This window comes from Rhea pennata, chromosome 18 (assembly GCF_028389875.1).
Source record: "Rhea pennata isolate bPtePen1 chromosome 18, bPtePen1.pri, whole genome shotgun sequence".
In the NCBI taxonomy this organism is placed as follows: Eukaryota; Metazoa; Chordata; class Aves; order Rheiformes; family Rheidae; genus Rhea; species Rhea pennata.
In genome coordinates this window covers 5,909,809-5,935,214 of record NC_084680.1, presented here as the reverse complement: position 1 = coordinate 5,935,214, position 25,406 = coordinate 5,909,809, and the positions used below count along the sequence as shown (strand labels likewise).

The following is a 25,406-nucleotide window of genomic DNA, read 5'->3' as shown; positions in this document are numbered from 1 at the left end:
ATTTAACACTGCAATTTCCCCAGAGGATTATGCACCAAACAGAGATAGCAAGCTCATGAATATTAATCATTTTCCTGAATTCAATGCAGCCCTCCAAACAATAAGATTAGGGGAAAGTGCTATGCTTAATTTATGGATAATGAGAGAGGTAAAGGATAGAGCTCCCACAAAGGTAAGGCTCACAGTTGGGGGGAGAGGACTGTTCGGAGAAGGACAGATCTGGATCTGTAAGGTAGTAAAACATATAAGGCCAAGAAGTAGCAGAAGAAAAGGTGTTAAAAGATCACTGTCAAATTAAAATCATATTTCTCTCACAACAACCAGTAGTGAAGTATTCCAGAGACCAGTGGTAAATTCAATAGCTGTATTTATTTATTTTTCTCTTTTCTTTTACTTTGTGTCTTTTCTTTGTATTTTACATCTCTGAAGCCCTGTTTCAACAAACCACTTAAATACATGCCTACTTCCAAACATATACGTTCCTCCGTGGGACCCACTCAGATGTCTAAGCTGGCAAAAATACTGCCCTGTTCTGTTGTACAAAGGCTTTAGCAAAGTGCCCCTGAAGTAGGAAAGATAAAGTGTAGCAATAATAATAACACTAATATGTAGTTAAACCCTCCAAAAATTACCAGGCAAACTTAAAGGTAGATAGAAGTTCTGAGGCTACTTTCCAGCTGTTCTTCAATGTGTCTATCAACATTTACTCATCTCTTTCCATATTACTCTCTGCCCCTCCCTTCTTTTTTATTGATCTCTTCATCTCTTCTATTATATCCTTCTCTTTCTTCAGGACTGTAGAGCTAAATCAATGCATAATGCACATCACACACAACAAAAGGAATGCAAATGAGAGCAGTGCTTTTTTTCTATGTACGCACATATATCTAGATGCACACGTACAATGTTTGTGTGCGTGTGGGAAGGTGCATGCCAAGGACAAGGTGTTCAGCCGCTTGTTAGACACTCATTTCTCAACAATCTCGTGGGACTCAATCAAGGCAGTGCTAAAAAGCTCTAGGTTCCCACAACTGCAAATCATAGCTTCTCTGACTGGGGCCTGTTTTCCAAGGGACTCATTGGCTTGAACTTGGCAGAGGCCTGTGGTAATTACAAAGATCACAGTTATCCCATGAGCAGTCAGGAGCAAGGTGAAAGAAAAGCAGTTGAAAGACAGGAGAGGGGTGCATCAGTCACACTGGGCAAGACTTTCATTCCCATCTATCCTACAATGCATGAAGCAAAAGACAAGGTGAAACATTCCCCTCTGGGACCAAATTCTGGGCAGAGGAGAGTAAATACGCAAAATCCACTATGCAAGAGGAAAAAAAAATTAAAAAGAGTACAGATGATAAATTTCAGGATGGGGAAGGATGAGTATGCTGCAGTACTAAAAAAAAAAAAAAAAAAAAAGCGCTGCCAGATGCTTACATTAATTAATTAATCCCATTGTCATTCTTCAGCATCTTGCAGGAAGAAAATGCTATTAATCTTATCTGTTTTCTTTTACTCAGCTTTGTGTTCAGAGAAGGCCAGGACAGCCTGACAGTAAAGACCACACAGTTGTCTTCCCTGCCTCCCTCCTTCCTTCCCCCGCGCCCCTCCTCCCATGGTAAAGCAGATTGATCCACTGTTATCTGATTAGAGAGGAAAGGAGAAGGGAAAACAAAACCAAGGGGAAAAAAGTCTAATTTTATTACAGGCACTAGCGCAAAGTGTCTTGAGAGCCTTGTGTCATTTATTCTAAGGAAAGTTGGACCAATAAAAAAAAACAAAAACAAAACAGCGTAAACCGCATGATCCTAAAAGGCAAAAGGAGCTAGAGAGGCAGAGAGACACCTGCAAATGGGCAATCTCCATCCCTGGAGATATTCAGAACTCAGCTGGATATGACCCTAAACAACATGATCCAACTTTGAAGTTGGCCCTAACTTTGAAGTTGGCCCTGCTTGGACCAGAGACCCGCTCTAACCTAAACTATTCTGTGATTCATGATTCTAAATCTCAAGTCTGATTGTGTTTGTTTGCTCTATTTCTCTTCTACCAAATGAAGTGACATGAGCAGTCTCTGCTTTGGAAGAAAGAAGCACACTTCAGCTTTGCTGTTAAACCTCCTATTATGGATCTTTGATGCCACCCTTTCAGTCCTGCTATTGCAACCAAAATGTTCAGCGATTCTTTTCTGCCCTGTGGGATCCAATCCTGCAGACAATTTTTGACAAACATTGCATTTGCTACTGTGGTTAGGTTTGCTGAAGTCTAAAGAATGCCTTGCAATAGTTCAGAAACATGCCTGGAAGGAAGTATTTGCCAGGTAAAACCCTGAGGCCCCAATTCAGCAAAGCACCTAAACATGCGTTTGAGGCTTACTGAATTCTTTGGTGAAGAGAAATGATTCCCAGGGCTCTGAGAAGCTACATACAACAACAAGAACATCACTACAAAAATAACACAGTCTGAAATAATTACTTGTTGTTCTAAAGGATTATAATATATCTTAGCCTCATAAACATAGAAATATATTATACCTATTTTTTTGCATTTTTGTTACTCCTTAAACAAGGACCCAAACATGCTATCATTTTCCACCAATCTCAAAGAAGAGTTTTGTTTAACTAAAGACAGGGGATCCAACTTGATATTATTAGATTATAGAGAATGCTGAATTTCCGCTCATTTTAATTATTATTTTTTACGTTATATATACAACCACCAGCTTCCCTAATACCTTCCAGTTTCTCATGAGCTTTTAATGTGTGATATGCTGAAATAGAGTGAAAATCAGGACTGTCCATTTCTTTGAAATATGAATTAGCTGTTTCTGTCTAGCTCTTACTGTTCTACTTCATGGTGGTCCAGCACCCACAAAAGCCAACAGAGTCTATTTCAAAGGTATTACCTTCTCTGAATCTTTCCTAGGGCCTTGATGAAGACATTGCTTGTCCAAAAGCAACAGCAGCTGGGGACGCTGCATGCACACTGAAGCCATCGCTGCCATAGTAGTAGCACTACCACAATTGTACAGTTGTGCAACAAAATCTTTTTAAGGATAGGGTCCATGTATCCTTCCATTGACACACTTAATTTGTTCCACCTAAGTGAAACCCTACATTCAATATTTCATAAACAACTGAATTCTATTTCCTTTGCTTTTTAAAATCAGGACCTAAGCAAAACCACAAGCTTCCAAAGCATATGAGAAACAAACAGGTTTTTTTAACCTCTGGAAATCCCCTTTCCTTTTCAACATAAGCAAATCTGAAAAATTACTTCCTCTGTAATGGAAATGAAAAATTTGAATTTATATTTTAGTTGCTTCTTTATCTAATCCTATTGCTGTAAGACAAGTTTTTTTCCACTCATAACCAGCTCTGCTACTAGTACTGGAGATGAATGTGTACATGGGGATAAAATAGGCTTCTGCATTCACCTGTCAAGACACATCGCTGCATGCTACAAGGTGCAGGACACCCCTCTCTCTTATTCCAGTCTGGGAGTTTATTTGGTGCATGTTGCAGCTCCTGTCTAGCCTGCATAGCCAGGTTTCCTTGAGAACCAGTGTATATGCACGGACCTGGGTCATACCCTAACAAAAAGCTGGGATATGGCCAAAGTACAGACCTGGACCAGGGAGCTCAGCCTTGTTTCTGGGTATGCTGATACAGATGCAACAGAAAAAACCTCAAACCCAAATTCTTGCTGGAACCAAACCTGCCCTATGCCTGGCTTTTGGAGAACCTAAAGCATTTGCATAAGTGTTTATTTCACTTTCAAAATATTATGACTAATATCTTTTAGTGTTTGAGGCTCCAATTCAGCAAGTTACTTAAAACACAATTGTAACTTCAAGACCACCAATAGTCACAATTAGCCTTGACCATAAATATTCTCAGATTTCAATAGAGCTATTTACATACGTAAGCACATCATCAAATCAGGCCTTGAGTCTTACAGCTTGGGATGCTGAAACAAAAACGTACAGACATTACGATGAGACAAACAGTCCACAGCTTACCACCCAAGGGAAACTTATTGCCTGTGAGGTCCTTTATACATTGTTTTGGCCACAAGAAATAACTACCAGATTACCAAGAAAGTCCAACCTTGCCCACATTGTGCTCTCTGCTTAGGACTGATGCCCAGGACTGAAGGCATGGGAACACTAGATAGGACAGACAGAGTGTTTGCTTGGTCATTCTAGATATGGAATCACATACAATTCTTGAGAAAAATGCAAACCTTTATAAAGAGTGTCTTTGGATTCAGAAGGCCTGCATGTTTTCTCCATTTCCTTTCCTGATCTCAGTGAGCCCTGTCCTGGAAATGCAAGTCCACAACACAAAGCTACCCCATAGAAGGCACAGTGTAAATTGGTCTTCACTTCCCTTTTCTGCCCCTAGCATTCCTAGAGAGTTTAATAAATATGTAAAGCTCACAAGCACAGCACAGCTATCCCTGATAGCTCAAGCATCTTCCGGCCATTGTGCTTACAGGTTTTGCTAATCAGAGCAAACCAGGCTTGCAAATGGAATCTGATTAAGTAGTTTTCACCTCTGAAAAAGGGGATTAGCCAGACCTTTGATCCTCAGATATTGATTTGCAACTCAAAGGAGGTGTGACCTCAGCTGGACTTGCTTCTGGTCTCAGTCCCTTCCCCTTTCACTCCTCCTCCTGTTTACCAGAAGAAATCAGTTCATGTCTTCTCACATAGCCAGATCTAAAGCCTTTTGAAGTCTGTGGAAAGCCACCCACTGACTTCAATGGGCTTTGGATCAGTCCCACAATGGCTGACTTAGCTTTAAGTCCTAGGCAGTTTCAAAGCCAGCAGAACCAATTTCCCATCAAAATGACCAGAAGCTGGGAAGATATGTTCGCCTTTCGTACCTACAAATTCCACCTTTTTTTCTGTCTTCCATGACAACTCTTTAGCTGGTCACTGAAAATGCTGTTGATTTTTTAACTTGTGCTAGGTGTAGAGCTGTTGCCCACCAAGAGTGGGAAGGGCTCCAAGCCAGACTTACCGATGCAATTAAAGGATAACTCCTGCAGGCAGAATAGCGAGCAGCCATCACCATTGATCTTATTCATGTCATCACATTCTTCCCCCAAATCTCTGTAGGCAGGACACACGCAGACAAAAGAAGTCAGATAGCACATAACACTGCTCCTCTGGTCTCTGCAATCCCTCCACTCTTGCAGAACCCCAAAGCCAGTATAACAGCATTGTGTGCTGACCCTGAAAACACATCTCCTTTTTCTCCTCCAGTCCTCACTTTCATCATTCCTGATTCACAAGCTTGCCTGGCCACTTTCCTCCTGCACATGTGGATACCACTTGCTGTTCTCTGATGACGATATGAGCAACTTCCTTCGTAGCTGGTGTGGCTGCAACTCAGCAGGTGGGAGAAAGAGAACAAGATCTTTGGAACTATTTGTATTAAATCTGGAAGGGCCAGACTGTGACCCCAGCACAGGAATAACAAGGTATAATGTGCTTTCTCAGTGCTGGGCTATTCCAGGTGACAGCACATGGAGGACAGCAGTTGGCCAGGAATGGCTGAAATGGGGGAACAGGTCTTGCCTTGCACCAGCCAGCTCAGTTATACCGGCACATGGGGAGAAGCAGTGTGAACCAGATGAGAAAGGGTCTGGCGCAGCTTCAAGTGGGGCAACAACTAACTAAGCTGTGACACAGTCTGGCTGCTGCTCTGCTCCTGAGGCAGCCCAGCTATTGTTCAGTATTTGCTGCAAAGCCACAACTGATGTTTAAGGAATGTGCAAACATAACAGGAGGAGAAAAGTTATGGAAAGCAAAATTAATCTCTCTTTCTCCACCTCACTCTTCAAAATTGCCCTGGATTCATATGTCATTTAATTGTTCTCTTTGATTTCTTTGCCTGCTGGGCAGCATCATGCAAACACTTGCTGCCAGGTATATATCATCTGACAGAGTTGTTCCATATGATTGCTAATCAGTATTGTTTCAAGAAAATAATATTGGCTGAACACTCAATTGTTGTTACTTTCATTATTTAAATAATTAAATTGTCAAACACCAGGAAGCTTTGAAGCAAGTAGCCTTAAGGTCCAACATAGCAAAAGAATAAACCCTAAAATAGTTGTTAATTATTATTTTTCATTTTCAGTGGCTTGGGGATCAACAGGTGATGAAAGGAGGAGCTGATGGAGTACATACAATCCCTAACACTCTTCCTCAGAGCCAAATCTATTGCCTGTAGATGAATTCCAGCTCTGGTGGATGGTCAAACGAGAGGTTGTTCTGGGAACTTGGCTGCACATAGCAGCAGTTACCCTGCTGCTATGACCACATAGCAGCAGTTACCCTGTCCATCAGATGCACATGGGACTTCTTGCATAAGGATGGCATTGAAGACACTGAAATTCTCCAGTAATTAATACAGCTCTATACAGGAAATGATGTATATACACACACAGACATGTACACATCTACAAACAGCATAAACAGCATATAGCATACTTTCATATCGATCCCACTGTCTGGACTCCATTATCTGCATCTCTGTCTGTATCTGCTGGTGCCAGGATAACAGGGCCTAAGTTCCAATTAAATGTCATCATCCTGGTAATCATCAAGCACATGAGTCATTATGCACGGATGAGAGCCGTCCTAAGCTAGGGAGACATCAGAGGTCATTGCTTCCTTTCTAGTCTCAGATTCTGGCTGAGTAGATGTGTCAAATTTATCTGTTTGCTTGCTCCAGACTTACATTTGGATAATCCCGTCTCCACAGTATCCACTTCCAGAGATATACACAAGTGCGGGGGAAGGCTCACTCTCCTCTGTCCCGGAAACAATGACAACCTGGTATGTATATGCGGTCCTATCACTCAATTCCCTGTAACACAGAGGAAATATTAAGTGATCAGTACAACAAAGGCAGTAACAAAGGGCAGAGAAGGGGATGCTGAAATGGCAGTTGGCTGCCAAAAAACAGGCCTTAGTTCAGTCATGTCCTCAGAATATGCCTGTCTCATTTTGATGGGATTCATTTTCAGTAGGGTGTCTTTTGTGGGAACAATCAGCACAGCAAATGTCCACGCTTGATTTATGCACAACTGTGAATACAAATAGGTGCAACTCTTGACTATTTGAAAGCTAAACTATTTGCTGATGAAAATCATGCATTTCAGTTTCTTGCTGCTTAAATCTATACCTACAATAGAAATGGTATTATACTGACACCATGGCAGTGTATCAACCTTAACCACGCACAACAGTAAACAGTAACAGCATTACTGAGAATCAATATTACTGCTGTATTTGAGAAACTAGTTCTGTGCTTCATTCTGTTTAGTCTTGGAGCACTTCTGCTCCTTTCTCTCCACAGCAGGGACAGTATTACCTGCAAGCCTATGACATAGTTCATTTAAGGAACTCAAAATATTCTGCAAACACTGATTACTTCCTCAATAGCCCTGGATTCAATTCAACCACAGCTGAAGACAGTGGGAATTTACCTATTAATTTAAGAGAGAACTAGACTGGAGACATTTCCCTGATATATAAATACGTTATCTACTTTACATACAAGTATTAAAACAGTGGAGTTAAAAAGAAGGTGTCTTCCTCTACAGGAAGCCCAAAGATCTAAGATCGACATCACATTACTGGATCACAGCATTAGCATCTGTACAGGCTCAGGAGTGAGCTGATCTAACTATTCACAGAAATAATTATCAAACTGTTACATATTTATACAAAGCCATAATCACCTAAATCCTGTGTATCTGTAAATGAGGAATAATTTTGATATGCAGCACAGAAATAATATAAGCCTAATATAAGTGTTTATCTCTTTTAGAATACACATTATCAGAACTCAGAAGGTTCCATAAAGAAACTCATTACCATTATCCTCATTGTAGTGATTTGTAAAGCCAAAGAGCAGTGAAGGCTAAATGATTTGCCCAAAGTCATCAGTCAGGCTAATGGCAGAGTCCCTACCACAAGCCAGATCCTCTGTAACCCACACCAATCCCCTACTTACTATACTCACTTTGTTTAAAATGGTCCCAAGAATCAGGCAGAAAAAAATTATATGAAATAACTTAGGTCACCAATCACACTGACATATAAAAACTGAGAGGTCTATCTAGATTTTACTCCTGGATAAATGCACAGATTAACATGGAATGTTTCTGATATATACTGATGAAAGAAAGTAGAGGCAAGCTTTGGTTATTAAAGGGCAGTTATTTCTCAAAAACATCTGTAAAATACTTAAGACTAATAAATGTATTTGCAGAAATTTGGATTGTGTCACTGGAGCTCTGCTAACGACAAAAAAAGGTTCAATTCTTAGAAGAGACAGTTAACAAATGAACAGTTCAGGCAGCTAGAAAAGCTATAAAATAAATCAGTGGTCTTTTCCAAAGAGCTGAGATCACACATGCGAGTGCAAAATAGTTATAAAAACTCTCAGATTCTGCATTTGCATGTGATTTCCACTGATGTCAACAGGTGCTGGATGCACATTCAGCTAAGAGCAGAATGTGTGCCTCCGCAAGTGTGTTTTAGCATGTGGGAGTGTTTGTGTATGCTTGTGTGTACATGTAAGCAAACTAAAAACAGAAGTTCACATTTGTTTATGTACAGGGTGGGAAGCTGGCAGAACATAATGGAAGGAGACATGGTACTAAATTAAGCGCAGGAGAGAATATGTTGTTTATGAATTATTAGGTGACTGGAGATTAATGTCTATGTGGGTGAATATGACACAGAGAACTGGAAATGAAAGTTATTTAGTGGGGAAAATCACAGCACGTTTAATTATATGGACTGTGAACGCAAAACTTCGTATGGGGAGAGCATCATATGTACGTCAGAGAAGAGTGACTGCTGGTTTTGTGCCAGTGCGCTTTGGCTAAATCCTGCCACCTGCTACACACTGATGAAGGGAGACTTCCAATTACAGTCTGCTGCTCACAAATGGAAAGCTCTTGGAGAAATGTTATGTCCCATCACGAACACAATCTTTATAGGTTAATGACAGAAAAAAAGGCCACTTCTTTCCTCAGAAAGAAAAGCTGAACAAAATACCTGACTTCTTACACGTACATTTAGGTGTTCATACAGCTTGGCTTCCTTAACCTCTACACTATTTGTACCCATATTCCAGAAAAATATAGATGCTAAAGAGAAGATACAACACTGATGGCAGTAATCCAGTACCATAGTGAGGAAGGAAGGAAGGAAAGAATGTAGGAAGGAAGGAAGGAAAATTTAAAAATAAATCTATTCTCTCCTATATAGCTATGGAGCACCAAGGTCAATACTGCAGACCGTATCTGGAGATGTCAGCTAGACAAACTCTTCTCCAAGCAGTGATAAAAGCAAGATTTTGACCATTTATTTTCCCCCCTGCCTTCCCACAGAGCTGATGGCACACTATGAGCAATAATGTGCTCTTTCCACTCTGCTGTCAGCCAGGTCCAACGCCCAACAGTTTCGTATCATGCTACTTAAGGAAGTGAGACAGAAGAATATCTTTAACATTAATGATGTGAACAAACACACTTTTAAATTTATATCTATGGTCTTTTAATGACCTTTTCGAGAACTGAGTAAGCAGTATTGATTGCTGCAGCTTCCGCCCGTGGGGAGGCAGTCTTATTAAAGAGCAATGACTCAAGCCCTCTATTTAGAGGGAGAATTGGAATGTGCAGTATGAAATACCACAAGGGCTACTTTCCTGTCTTCTGTGGCAATGGGAGGATTCAGGGTCAGAAATAAAGAAATGTCTATTACTTCTGTTTTTACTGGAGAGGTTGGGCAGTTGAGTTAATCTTCTTGTTTTGTCCCTCTGGTGAGTGACCTCTGCTTTCAGTTTGGGTGTTTCTATCAAATTTAAAGAGAAGAATTACTCCTCTGGGAAGCAGTTTTCAACTCATATCAAGGTGGGTTTAAAGGATCGTTGAATTTACAGGTGCATCATGCATGCCTGGCTCAACCTTGGATGCCAGCAGACTTGCAAGAGCTGACTGTGCCCCAACCGTATCTGCTCTATGTCCACTCTAGGACTTCAGCACCTGAGGATACCCATGTGCCACTATAGATGCAGTGAATGCACTGAGGAAAAGCAAGCAGCCTTCACCTCTCTTCCTACTAACATGGCTTGTGTGTTTTTCCTAGTACAAGTAACAGCACAGAGATTTTTAACAGCAAAGACTCTCCTTTCCAACAAAATTGAAAATATCCTTAAGGTTGATCCTGGTTTCTGCTGCATGAGAACACAAATGGCCAGAAAGCAATGAATACAGACAGTGTTCCTGTTATTAAAGGAAAAGGCAACAAGGTCTTACGCCACCCTCGCTTAAATTATGGTGGTGGAAGGCACTGTTATGTGAAACCGGCAAATTCAGCACCTCAAGTGTCCCCAAGAGGGACCATCTTTCTTTGACCTTAAATTGCCAGTAAATTCTTGAGCCAAAAGACAACGTTTTCTGGACAGTTATCCACACCCCAGAACTAGCTCTGGCGTGCCAGCACATCCTTGTTTCCCTCTAATGATTTCGCCTTTGCTCCTCTTCCTTAGCAAAGCAGCCTTGCTGAGCAAAACAGGAAATTTGCTGGCAACAAACAGCAGTGACCCACATTTTCACTTGTTGCTATGCTTTTGATCAGCTATTCAAGGTGCACTGAATACAACCACACACAGAAAAGCTGAAGGTCTGTGTCATTTCCAGTCTCATCCTCCACAGCCTGGAGCTGTCCAGTAATTTCCTCACGTGCTGCTTGAAGCCATACACAGCCACCTAAACATCCACCTTCATTTACAGAGGGGTTGAATACCCCAAATATTCACCGTATCAGTGCAGAAGCACTGTACCGCTCAGCCAGACTGACAGCCTCCCAGCCCTGGGCACTGAATTTGGGCTCATTATTTCTAGATCATAGGACCTGAACACTGCTCTCTTCTATGCTACTTAGAGAGTGAGTCATTAAACTGTGCTGGGTTTTACATCTCAGAAATGCTACAATGCTGTTTGCAGGCTCCTCCATCCTCAGGTGCTCAAAAAAGTTTTTGATAAAGAGCAACCGTGGGATAAGGTCACTTTAGGACAGTCTAGATAGGCTTGCACCCCAATTCCTCTTCTTTTTCCTACACTGCCATCGATAGTACAGACACATCTGTTTTCCTCTTTCATCTTTCCCTCTCTTGCACATGCTCCCCTTTCCTTCCCTTTTCCCTTTCCATCCCTTCCCTCTTTTAATAAAAATGGTATGAGAAGCATGGCAGAAGATAATGAAGAGAATTCTTGTCCAATTTTGAAGTTGGGAGAAAGGAGGGGTGGGATACTGTAAACAGAAGAAGGACGTCAAAAATCCAGAGCTCTTGCAATGGGCTGTTTTTTCAGCTGCTGTCCGATCTTTTGCTGTTTTGTTAAACCCAGCAACATGGCAGGTGCAAAGGCCTCAAAACAAGTCTCCTGCCTCTTGCGGACGCTGAGCTGACTCAGAGGACATAAATGCCGAGGGAGCAGCCTCAGAGGGGCCCTCTCTCTACTCACGATAAGATACATCCCAACAAGGGCAGCAGTTTTGCTCTACACCTTCTGGCTTTTTTTTATGATTTGTTTGTTTGTTTACAAGCAGATCAAAACAGGGTAATTGAAGTATTATTAAATGAACACTGATGGGCCTGGAAGACAGAGTGGGGACTGCGCTGTGGCTTTCTGCTCTCAAACCCAGCTTAAGCCCTAACTGGATTTTTTCTGAGGAAGAACAACAGAGAAGGCAACGACCTGAATAGATAATCCCAAGTGAACACTTCGCAGGGTACACTTTGTACTATAAAAAGTGGCTCTGTTAACAGCATCCTGGATTCTTACCATTGAAAGCAGCAACACCCAGATGATGGCCAAAGTCAACTTTTGCCTCAAATTGTATCAGAAAGGTATTTCTAGTAACACACAAAAATAACTACCTTAAACACTTATGCAATACCATAAAGACCCCACATGTTTAATGTTGGAGTCCCATTTGTCAAGCTGCAATCAAATCAGTTAGAACAGGGGAAACATCCTTTGCTTTGTGAAATACTTCTGAGAACCGAACTCACTACCACCACTCATAACTACCACAAGATCAGAGTAGAAAGTTACTGTGCTGGGTGTAAAATTAAAGCAACTTTACTGGCCTCAGTGAAATATTCCCTGCTTAAATCAGGGTAACTCAGCTTTTAGCTTGTTCCTGAGTTACAAATGTGCACACTTGCTGCTAGATCAGCACACTGCCTGCAGGAGCTGGTCCAGTGCAGTACTGCTTGCCTGGATATACTGCCTCAGCTCTGAAAATCAGGCCCTACTGGACATTTGCCTTTTCAGTAGAACTTTTCTGTTCTTCATGCAAGAACTGTAAGTTTTCAAAGTAGCAAACACATACATACATACATATATATGTATGTATATAAGCCACTGATTAACTCCAGCAGACTTTGATATAATCGTCCAAGTATTTGCCCTGGTACCAATTCAAGACACAGTAGCACATTTAATAAAAAACAAAGTTTTCAGCCAAGACCTTAAAGATATTTCTTATTTTCTCTCTTCTTAAAATAAAAAAAAAAATTAACCATCAACAGACAATTTTCTGCTTTCTTGGTTAAACAAAAAAAATACATATAATTCTTTTAAGTGGATGATATAGATGAAAGATCTGAATGAGATTGGGTTACAAACTCTGGGATAAAACAAATCCTGGAGGCCGAGGGCCCCTCATGGGTGTTTGCAACAGACAGGCAATTTCACGGAAGCCCACAGGTTCAGTGTCTGAGCACCTGGTTTCCATTAGAGGCAGGGAAGGAGGGGGAAAAAAAAATCTGTTTTGTTTGTTTACTCATCAGTGTGAGTGATGCTAATCTGGGATGGGAGCGTTCCTCTGCGTGAAGTTCACATGCAGCCCCTGCAGGAGGAAAGGTCTGCTACGTTTTGAGCAAGGAATGAAAGCTCTGGCATACGGAAGGGCCTTTTCTCGGCTGCTGGAAATCAGCACACCTCTACCGATTTCAAGGGAACGGCACCAGCACACGCCACCCGGGGACCCAGCTAAGTCACCCCGCTACGGCGTATCGGCGGGGCAGGAGAAGGCAGTAACGCGAACGGCAGGTTAGGACAGGCTACCTGCTTTCAAGGCCGTCGTCGTCACTGGCAAACTTTTCTTTGCCTGTTGCGTCGTGCCTCATGACGAGCAGCATCTTATTACTCACACCGTTAACGATGGCCCGGCCGGGCAGCAGCTTCTTTGAGCAGCCCACCGCACGCTCCCGACACGCGTGCTCTAACGCGGTTTCGGCAAGCCCGCTACCCGAGGGACGCCTGACTCACGCTCTGCCCAGGGTCTGGGATCCCAGGAACCGCCCGTCAGCTCTTCCAGTCAGGATGCGACATGGCGATTATTCATCCCCAGCCGGGGTTTGGACACGCAGCGCTGCGGCAGCCACCCCCAGCACCGGCCGTCCTCTGCCATCTGGTAAGGCTCGGCTCTCCCCGCAGGAAGAGAAGGCTCTTCCCAGTTTAGGGTCATCAGCTTGGCAGAATAATGTTCTTTAACTTCTTTGAATCCAGACCCGACTTCTAGGATTTCCTTTCAACGATCCCGAGCCAAGACCTGATTTTTAGAACTTAATACCCTCATGTTTCTGTGTAATCCTAAAGAAATGGTAAACAGAGCCATGCGAGCAGACACTCCGAGTGCCTGCTCCAAAGACTCCTGAAGTCAGTGGAAGTTATTGTGTGTGTGTTTTCAGTAGGGCTTAGATTGGGCCCCAAGTGAACACAGATGTTTGCAGCTTTCTCTGGTTTCACCTCCAACATCCCTCCTAGCCGAAACGTTGCTTTTGAGGATAAGGGCCCAGAGGCTGTGCCACTCCTCAGGCTCTGCTCTTGGAAGCAGGAGCAGGAGGAGGAGGAGGAGGGACTGCGCCTGGGCCTGCATGTGCAGATGCGTGAGGGAGACGTGTGCGCTCTCACGTATGCAGCATGGCAGGTGACACGCAGAGATACGCGCGAGGTGAGGTGACCGCTCCGCAGGAACGTTTTGTCATTTCCCTCCTTAGGGGCTCTGTGTTTTGCCTTAAGCCTCTTCAGTTTATGAGAAATCCTACTAGCTGGTCTCTAGTGGGTTCTTTAATGGTTTAATAACTGAACATTACTGAACATATTTCCACTAGCCTCTTTCTAAAATCCCATCATGAGCTAATTTCCTCTATTGTCATTACATCTGCAACTGGTCTTACATTTAAAAAAAATCTGTACCACCGTGAAGAAGTGATCTGGTTTATTGCACTGAGCTCGCAAGGTCAGTATTTTCTGTAGTGGCTCATACTTCGGGGTGTATGAAGAAGCTTTATTTCCACCTTGCCCCTCCTGTCACAGAAAGCTCCATGCAGGAATGAGAACATCAGCATGGAGATGCCCAATGTCACGACCTATTTTAGAAATCCTGCCCAGAAAGACCAGGAGCAATTCTGAGAAAAGCAATCACACGAGGGGTGCTTTGGGCCCCCGGAGCGCTCAGTGCATTGCGTGCCACAGAACGGAAAGCCTCAAAGGGTTTGCTGCACTGCCTATCACTGCCTTATCCAACGGAGTATTAAGGCCAGCACAGGTATTTCAATGTTATTGCAGCTCTGTTTTCAAATCCTTTCTTGTTTGATTGTTGCTCCAAATTTAACAGAAATTTGGAATTTAATTCTCAGGAAAAGATAAAAGAAATGCCCAGGAAATGATCAGGCCAATTGTTCAATAAAAGCAATAGAAAAAAAGCTGTACTGGCTGATGCTGCTGATGAAAAGGTAGGTAACGCATTTCTGCTTCTTCTGAGGTATTTGAGGCTCACTCCAAGTTTTACAAGAGAGTCACTCCAAGTTTTACAAGAGAGTTATTTTTAAATTGTTGCATAACACATGTCTGTCCAAGATTTCTTTCCTCAATCAAGCAAAGAAAATGCATTTGTTATTCCTGGGAGATTTCTGGTGCTTCTTATCTTATTTAGAGCCCAAAATAAAAATGCACATGAGAAGACAAACATCAGAGAAAAATTATTATCCATGAGATAATGCACAGTCTAATTTACCACACATCTGAGACTTTCACCTGCAATAAATTATTTTGCCCAGCAGGAAAAGTCTCATTTGACCTTGATTTTCTTCCTGCAGCTAAAAACTCTGCTACTACTTCTAGGTCGTGAGTTCAAATTCCATCCTGTCTCGTAGTGATTAAATATATCAAATTCTAATAATATCTATTTGGTTAATAATAGGATAGCAGTTAATGTTCACTTTTTCAGAGACACTTGTATACAATTAAATCGTAGTCCACAGGTCTGATCTCTCTACAGCCTCTCTGCATAGCACCAGCAGTACACTGAAGACATGAATCCTATCTAGCAGCTGTCCTTGGGGAGGCCCTAATTGGAATCGAGCTGGCAGAGCTGCTCTGTGCCTCTCCCCAAGAAAAGTGTCACTCCTAAAATGGAGCAGCCCCTGTTCCCTGGCTATTCCTATGCCCTAGAATTGCTTTCTTGAGCAAGGCAGCTGGGGGTAATTCAGAGCAATCCTGTCCTTCGAAGGTAGACTCAGAATCAAAAATTACTCTGAACTGCCCTTTCTCAAGATCAGAAAACTGCAAAGATATAAACCCACCTTTGCTACCTTCTTTTTCCACCATATGCAGCTGAGCCAGAACAGGAGTTACGAATTTTGTCAAGTGCCAGCTATAGCTACAGCATTACATAAGAAACCACAACAGCTAAGGATCACAAATCTATCACTACAGCTGGCACCAAATGGCATCTTTATAACGGCTTAGCAGAAAAGCTGCCTACTGAATGGGCACAGACTGTCAAATTGTTCTTTTTCTTCTCCGGGGCAGGGTTAAGGTAATCTGGCAGAGAGCAGTAAGGGAAAAAATTGCTGTATCTGTTGTGTGTGGGGGGTCAGGAAGCAGATTTTATTCTCTTGCAAAGATAACCTGGCACCTCTAATGAAGAAAGCAAGACCGAAAGCAAGCCATCAGAATGTGGCTTCCAGCTGTCAAGTCACATCAGCCAAATGGAGATGTATAATCCCTAGGAGCAGCAGCAATGCTAGCCTCTAACATTCAATTGTAAGCTCTTTGAAAGAAAAGACCTGGTGTTTTTCTTCTGCAAAGTGCCGTGCACGCTGCTGGCAGCTATAAATAATAACTGCTACCTCACTATTTAGCAGCACAACACACAAGAAGGAAACACGCAGGCAGCAAAGCTGAAGAGAACAGAAGATGGAAAAGAAGTAGTTCTGTGCTTTCCGATTTATGGCGCGCTCGGCACAGTCTGCATGCGGATGCAGGGGTACGTATTCCCATCTGGCACCTGTGAGTAGAATTAGTCATCTCTGCTGCCTCCTTGCCCAGTCCCAGCGTTTGTCCCAGCTCCAAACACCACTGTGATGTAAGTCAGAGGTGAGGCCACATCATTTGGGGAGAGGAAAGAATTTCCCTGGGGGTACTTGGGCAGCGAGGACACTGTCAGGAAGAGGAGTCACCTTGCAAAGAGCCCTTCGCGTCTGTTCTGACTGATGGTCATGTGGGCCTATAACCAATTTCCTGTTACTGGAAGAGAAGGTGCGGGGCAGGCAATACGCTCATATTTTTCTATTTTTCTTCTTGGGAAATTTCCAGGTTCATTAAACAAAAACAGGACAATCAATACTGGCTGCACAAGGAAGAAACCAGCAATGCAGCCACCACTACAAAGCCCCTCACAGAGGGGTGAGATGAACCACTTTGGCCAGCAGCCCACCAGCCCACCAGTGCCTCAGCTGAACCCTGGGCAGCTCTTCTGGTTTACATCAGCTGAAGATTAAGCTCCCCAGTTTTGCCAAAACTGACCACAGACATCTTCAATACATTCAAAACTCTCCCCTGCGACGCAAAGGCTTATATAAAGGAAACTTGAGAAAAAGCTGGTACTCCTAGCAGTGAGAATAAAAATCAGGCAGCTTCTATAGACAGCGAAAGGACTGTTGCTAATCCAGCTAGGAATCTGGGTAAGGTCAGAGAGGAGCAACTGAAATGTTTATTCCTTAATGCAAGGACTCTAGGTGAAAAACTAGGTAAGAACTAGAACTGCTAGTACTGTACCTGAAACTGGATATTATAGGGGCAAGGGAAACCTGGTGGAACACCAGCAGGTGTTTGCTGTTTGGGAAAGCTCAAAATAACTTTGTTGGTGCAGCAGGGCACATTAATGATATAGTAGCTGTAAAGAAATGAAAAAGAAGAGCATGAATAAAAGTGAATGAATTCACATTGAAGCTTGGTAAAAGTATTTTTACTGGAGATGAGCTGTAAACTTTCATATGGATCGAGATAGGGATCTCTTTAATATTACAAGAGAGAAGTACTATGGGGAATTGTGTAATTATGGAAAAGAAACTTCCTAGATACAGACTAGGAGAACAAATGCTTTTAATAATGGCAGGTCTCAGATACTGCTAGATGTGATAGCGGACACCAAATACTTAGGGAATCAACAAGAGATGACACTATTTTGCATTTACTTCTAACAGCTACAATAGGTTGGACTGAAAGAGAAATGCAATTGAAATGGAAATTCTTTCAGCTATCACTTTGAGGTTAATTACTTGTAGGAATGAAATGTTTTTTGAAGACCTGGAGCTGAACAGTCAGAAGTACTCACAAACAACAGTGTTGGTAGATAGAATTGCTCAATACAGAGAGGAATGGAGTTACAATGTAGAAATAACTGATCTTCATGATTGGATGTCTAGAAATGGTGCGCATGTTAGTATAAGACTCTATTATGTAATTAGAAGATCAAGAAATTCTGAGTAAAATGGGAGCTCTTCATTACAAGACAGAGGGGAAGAGGCAGATGGGTTTACATATTTGAGACTACTATGAACTGTCAATTGGATATAGCAACAAAAAAACATATAAGATTCTTTCATCACAAAGTCAAGGCATTTCCAGGACTCCTGGGTATGTATTCACACCACTGTACAAGAACATCTGAAATACTGTTTACAGTTCTAAAGCCTGTTGAGAACCCAGATGTGCAGCATGCTGATATCACAAGGACAACCTAACAGCTTTTGTAGATAAATATGGGTGTGTGGAGTGCTTTTTTAACATTTCAGTCCTATCTTAGCTACTCCCCAATATTCCTGGCATATCAAGGGAGACTTGGCATGGTAACTGTGGAGGAGAGATGGGCAGAAGATGATGATAATATGGACTTCAGCCTTTTGTGACAGGAGAACATCCACTCAGTGATCTGTATCTTGTTTGCGTAGAAATATGGTGTTAATTATCTTCATGACAGATGGATCTGGCAATTCTTTTCAGCTGCTTTAGATCATACATTCCTCTGGCTGGTAGAGCTTCAGAAAACAGAGAAATAGATCTTCAAGATGAATGTGAAGGAAGGAATGCCATAATAAGGACAGATGTATCCATGAAATTTTAGTGTTGCATTCAATAAGGACTTATGTTTACATATGATCATTGTGACATTCCTATTTTTTCAGACGTCTGTTCAGTAGGGCGTGTGTCATGTAAGTCAAATGTAGTCTTCCTATTGAGTTCAGGGGCTAAAGAGCTATCAGCCTGTAATAACTGATAACTGGCTGTAGTGAATTCTAGCTCCTCGTGAACAATCACTGCTGATTCTCCCAATCCCTTTACTTGCTCATATTTATACAAATTTGCCAAATGTTTCATAAACATTCAGACTAAGAACTGTTTTTCATCTACATCAACTACTCATAGTCTGGGGTTTCTGACAAGTCACTTATCATGCAGCTTTCTGATGGGATACTAGAAAAAAAGGCAAATGCGGCAATATTGCAAATTTTGAAAAAACAACGGTTCAGGATGAAAAGCATGAAATGCTGTGGATCCAAGAACAACGTCACCATGGTCGTCACGTATCTCCAGTCCTGATGATGATAATTTCTTGTCCATTCTATAATCACTTCTAGAAGCTTTACTGAGATCTGGATCCCACTGTCTCTGATGTTGAGTTAAAATACAGTAAATGACACAGAGTTTCTGAGTTTAACACTGTATGGAACTCCTCACTGACAAAATATTTGAGAATAATGTATTTGCTTAAACAATAATTGTGCACAGATGATGACTAGTCCCTTTTAGTTATTACTAAGTGACACAAGAGCTGTAGTGTTAGAATGTAGGTGGCCAACAGCCAAATTTGAGAAGAAAAATATATCTACCATATGAGAAAAGGCAGAGTTCTTCCAGTGTCTCTTTTTACTTTTTCTTTTTCTTTCTTTCTTTCTTTCTTTCTTTTTTTTTTCCTGAAGTATGAATGTGGTATCTCTAGGTGTCACTTAGGTACTAAAGCAGTAGTCAGTGTAGGAATGACTAAACAAATATGTCCTTGAAGAGCATACTTGCTTCTTAGTGATGCTCATCTCTGTGAAACTAAAACTAATACCAGGCCTTCGGGTTAGGATTCTCTCTAGGGCTATATCAGTCAAGCATTTCTCTTGAAATAGTCAACAAATTAATGCCACATAGACCACCAAATCCACCACCATCTACCACATTTTGAGATTTCCTATGAAGACCACAGCAGAAAAATTGGAAAAATTTCCAATTCCCCAAAACTTTTCCAGTTATTCTGACAGCCTTCCAAAACTAACCTTGGCATTTCTCAGCAAAGCTTGCCAGAAGGGTGAGCTTAGATCTCGCCAGTACACCCAGATGTTCTCTGCTAGCAAAATTGGCTACCGAGAGAACCCCAGGAGAACTCAGACAGCTCACCCTAGACCACTTTACTGCAATAAATAGTGATTCATGGGACATGCATGCACACACACACTCCCCTAACTGTACCTGTGACATCTTCAGGAAAGCTTGCTGTCTTAGATTCCTCAATGAGCTCTTTAAAAATCAATGTTTGCTAAGAATGACTGCAAGATCACTGATTACTTTCCATTTTCAACTACATGAGAGTACAAGTATTACAGTAAGGACAAAGTAAGGGCAAAACAATGACCATGTTCACCATTATGACCATCTCACACATTATTTCTAGAGAATAGCCAAAGTGAAACCCTCTACACATGAGCACAACCTAAACTTTGTATTAAGCTGTGAGCTGAGACTTTGAGATTTGCAGATGAGGCTCTTTCCTCATCACTCTCTGTGGTGTGAAGACTCAGCAGTTCTATACTGCATCTCACCTGACCTTTTTTTCTTCTCATTGATTTATTTATCTTTCTGCTCTGTTTCTAGGCATTGAGTCTCATTTTGTAACACAGATGTCAATGATTCTGGCTGACACTCAGTGGAAGTGAGTGAATCTTGCCTGGTTTCTGTAGGGTCCAAGGGTAAGGTCTTGTCACTTAGAAATGAATGTTAGCTTCAGCTTGAGCCAAGAGCTGAGATTCAAACTCAGCTTGAGAACAGACAGGTCTGGCGTTATTTTGCATGTCTTAATAAAAGGTTTCCACTGTTCTAGTTATTTCCTCTCCTCTCTGAAGCATCCTGTGCTGACTAGGCAAGGGTTATCCATTAAAGACTGCCTTTCCTCACAGCTTAAAGAGAAGTTCCTTCTCTTTGACGGGAAGAAAGTAGGAGAAATTAATTTCTCTTTCAGCGTCACCACACCTGGGAAAAGGATCTTACTCACAGATAACACTGCAAGCAAATATTTTCTTTGGGAGAAAAAGAGAAAGTGAAGATCAAGGTCAGAGGAGGCAAGAGTAAAGATATGTGACTGTCTTCAAAATAACCTTCCATAGAACATGTGTGGGTGTCATTTTATTTAATATGGAAAACATGCAAAGCATAAAGGAGGGGTAACTGGCTTGAGGCTTACAGAAAGATAAAGGGGCTGCAATGTCTGGTTGCATAGATATACTGAATTCCAGCTGTACAGAATGAAATGAATGGGTAGATGAGAATAGGTTGGGAGATACTGCATTTACTTCAGCATTATATATATGTAGGAGCATATCCCAACTCCTCTATCCTTGACTTTCCCGAAGCATCTTCCCATCCTTCCTGCTTAGATAGTATAAAGACTGTGTTCAGTCCTTGCACAAGGTGCTAAGACTCATCTTGCTTTTGCCTCTGCCGCATGACCCCAGTGCAGAGGTCAAGTCACCCCAAAAATCATAATGTAAGACATGAGAACAGTGCTCAGAATCAAATTTTGTTTTGTTTTGTTTCATTTTTCATAATTGGCTATTAACTCAAAAATTAGCCCCATTTCTGCGGGAACTTGTGCTAAGGTATGCAAATATTTCAGACAAAACCAGTCCCATTTTCCAATGAGAATGGGCTAGGTTTCAGGCAAAGATGCTTTCACAGCAAAACCATGGGAAAATTCACCATTTTCCATGTTTCCAATATGCCAATATTAACCTTCTGTTAAGTGCCAGCAAGTATTGGAACAAGGCTATGACCTAAGAAAGCACTTAAGCACATGCTTAACTTTCAGCACCTTATTGAGGTCCTGGGTTTCAATTTTTTATCAGTATTGTTAGTCACCTTGAATTTTTAAAGCCTCAGGAGTAATTTGTGTCTTCTGAGATGTACAACTGCGCCATGAAAGGGATGGTAGCTTATGATTACTGAATGGTTAATTAATCATTTTTATTATATTTAAATATGGTTTAGAAGAACATAATGATGTATGCTTCCTTGATATTAGCTGTACTAATCAGATCATCTTTTCTAAATTAGAGTGCAGTTTTCTTAGCAGGTTTCCTTTAATCTGGTATTCATTTTCAAAAGAGCTTCATGTTGTTCCTACAGATGAGTGAATCACTTCCAGGGAATCACGTTATGCAAGAGATGTTTTTCCTGCTGCTTGTAGAACACCTATGGGTAGATTATGGATCTCCTTGAAATCATTAAGTATTTTGAAGTCGGACTATCTTCAAAAGTCCTATGTTTCTTGACAGTATAATTGCATCTGGGAAGAAGTTCAGTCCCTACAACAAACTAGCAGATTTGACACGTGAACTATGTTAGATCAGTTCCACTCCAATAGTTTATGGTAGTGACAAATGAAAACAGAAAGTAGCTGAAATACATTTATACACCTGAATATGCGATTGTACTTTTTTACATTCTTCCTCTAGCATTTATTAGAAATGTTAGTGTTCCAGCACTGAAATGATTCTGTCTCCTCCACCAAATTATTACTTTCAAAAGATGTATTTCTAAGGAATTATGACCATGTTACTCCTGTGATCCTCTCTTAGGTGACTTCTTAAACATTTAATTTATCAGAGCTCAGATAAGCTTGCAATAGCCTCTTGCTTTATGGAAATATTGAATTTCATGTGTCTGTACAACTAGCCAGGAAATCCCATGATAATTCCCAAGAACTACCCATGCAATTCTAGGCTATTTCACCTGAGTGTGAAGTTCCCAGTTCCACAGTGAAATTATGGGAATATCCTCTCTTGGTGATATTTGGTATGTCTAGCTAATTTTAAATCCCAACATTCAATTTTCAATTGCAATGCTAGACATTAACAGGATGAGATGAAAAGTTTTTTTTTTTTCTTTTTTTTTTTCCCCTAAATATGCCTATTCAGCTCTCTGAAAAGCAGTACTTACATGTCAATGAATCTCCTGCTGAGGTTTGAGATGATGACTGGGGAACCAGTCTGGAAAGGAGGATCCCGAACCACTTTGTACTGGATGGGTTTGCAGTCGGCACACAGTGTGCTGTGGGGGACGGAACTCAGCATAGCAGCATCAATTTCCAGGTGCTCATCCAGAGTGTAGATCTGGATACCGTACACCTCCTCGCCCACCTGTCCTGCGTCCAGCTTTATGGTCAATGGGATATCACAGAAGACATTTTGAGGCCCAAGAGAAATGTTCTTCCCGCTGATGGTGAGCAACTTGATGTCATTCACTGCTCCACTGGAGTCCCAATCAGGGGAAACAAATGTCACCCAGACTGTGAGGGACTCTGGAGTCAGGGGGTAACGAAACTCCAGTTGCAGGTAGCAGCCCTGAGGCTCAGGGCAGGCTGGGGGCACTGTGTGTTGGTTGACTGCCGAGTTGGGACTCCACGTTCTGACACTGGATTTACAAGGCTGCTCAACATCAGGGTGCCCTGAAAAAAAAGAAGGAAGTAAAAAATGGAGATAAAAGAAGTCAGAGAACATGGGCTATCACTGGCACCAATCTTGAAAGAGAGACCTGTGACTGGACAGCATATATGTCCAGGGAATCTAATTATTCACTTTGGCAGAAAAACAGACATGATCATCTTGGAGAGGAGAAACATAATGCCAATTTATCATGAGAAAGAGACATAAATACAGTTTAAGTGCCCAGCTGAACTAGACACAAAAAAATGTACCAGTGTGTCTGGTCCCATATTTTCTATTTCTAGCACAGTTGCTTGTTCTAAACCATGACATTTTCTACCTCTTGGTGCTCTATCTGAGAAATCCATTCACTTTACCTTAATTTTACCTCAGTACTCCTAAGCTACTCCCTTGTCTGTCACTCTAAAATACTGCCTTTTTCTCTTGTCTATAACAAAGAAAAAGGAAAGAGATTTTGTTGACTCCAAGAAACAGCTGCATTGTCTTGCTGAGGGGCAAAATATTCAGTTCGCTCCTATACCATTTACAGGCTCATCATCCATCTTGTGTAAGCCTCCTCTTTTCCAGACGCACATGGAGCACAGGTCTGAGCTGGCTCTCTACATTCTTCATGATGAAATAACAGGCACTTGTACTTCTATGTTTCTCACCGTTGGCTATGTTCAACTACATGGGAGGTATTACTGAAAACTAATGAAAGCCACAATGCTCGTTGGGTTCCCAAATACTATGGTAACATTACAATCTGGCACGCAGTCGTGGACTGTAAGATCCAGAGAGGTCAGATGGGTGGAACAGTTGGTAACAGAATCCAGTGAGAGCTATAAATTCCCTCTTCCTTACCAAATAATCACACGAAAAGGGAGCAAGCAGGACAGGGAGAAGACAAAGTATAAGAATGAAGAAAGAGGAAAGACAAGATAAAGAAGAGTAACAAAAAGAGAGAAATAGAGCAAGCAGAGGAAAAAAAGAGAGAGGGGGAACACAGCTAAATGTAACCAAGGAAGAAAACAAGATAAAGCACTGGGCAAACATGAACGAACAGGACATCAGTACTAATTTAAAGAGAAAAGGGCAACATGTGAAGGTTATTCTTATTGTGTAATCCAACGAAGTGTTAGAAATGTGCCTTTTTTTGTCAAGCATAAACAGCACAAGGAATTCTCCTGTTCATATCAAATCAACCCAGATGCAGAATGATTTCCCTATACCTCAGTCAGTCCCATCCGAGATCCAACTCAATTGGCCTCACTTTTACACAACTTTTACCACTTCTCCCTCACCCACACATACCTCATAGCCCTCCTCTCCTCTTTGCATGCCACAGAATAGCGGGAATGCCACTAACCTCAGCATCGGAGAGACCGAAGCAGTGAGGTATTTTGAAGTAAGCCAGAGCTCCATTTAACACACTCAATTTTTTTTCCCCTGGCAAGCTTACAAGTACTCAGTGTATAATCATTTTGAGTAGCAAATACCCTATTCAACTCATGTTATCTCAGAACATTCACTGCTGTCCCCCTATGCTAGGCTGGGCCCTCAAGTGACTTTCTTGCAGATTCACAGCAAGCTCCTGATTGCTGCTGAAAGAAGGTGTTTTTAACCCTAGGATCTCCAAAATGCATTGGAAAGATTTGTGCATCTTATTGTTGCCGTCTCACAGATAAGAACATGCAGTTGATTAATGGTTCACAGCCTAACATGTTTTTAGAAGTGGCCTTTACTTGAGTTCTTGCAAATTCACCTCTACCAGTTCAAAGCCTCTGTAATACTTAAATAGTGAATGAACTTACATGTTTCGGTAGGGCAGGGACTGATCCTCTGATTTAGGATGAAGAGAACTCAGCCTGCAGGGAATTTAGTCCAGAGCACTAGCACAGGTTGCCCAGAGAGGTTGTGGAATCTCCTTCTCTGGAGATATTCAAGGCCTGCCTGGATGCAACCCTGTCTAACATGCTCTAGGTGACCTTGGTTGAGCAGAGAGGTTGGACTAGATGATCTCCAGAGGTCCCTTCCAACCTTACTGATTCTATGATTCTATGATCATTGCTCCACACTGAATGTGAACAGCTTTACCTGGTAAAACTGGGAAATTGACCATAGTCTTGCACAGATTGAAAACGTAAACAAAGTACTGAGGTTAAGACTAAAGAATTCCTTTCTTAAATACCATCAGGCACTTAGTCTTGGGTAAGGAACACTCTATTAATGGTGTACCTTATTCCATGTAGCTCTAGATTTCTGGAGATGGGTGAA

General features: G+C 41.7%; 1 protein-coding gene across 1 annotated transcript in view; it reads right to left on the bottom strand.

Annotated features, from left to right (window-relative positions):
• Window positions 1–25,406, bottom strand: part of PAPPA (pappalysin 1) — a 180,977-nt gene that overhangs the window by 81,626 nt on the left and 73,945 nt on the right. Inside the window, exons 7-9 of the mRNA XM_062590886.1 lie at window positions 22,645–23,152; window positions 6,750–6,878; window positions 5,022–5,113 (exon numbers count right to left, since the gene is read on the bottom strand). Coding sequence (XP_062446870.1) covers window positions 5,022–5,113; window positions 6,750–6,878; window positions 22,645–23,152 — 729 coding nt within the window. The remainder of the gene's footprint in view (window positions 1–5,021; window positions 5,114–6,749; window positions 6,879–22,644; window positions 23,153–25,406) is intronic.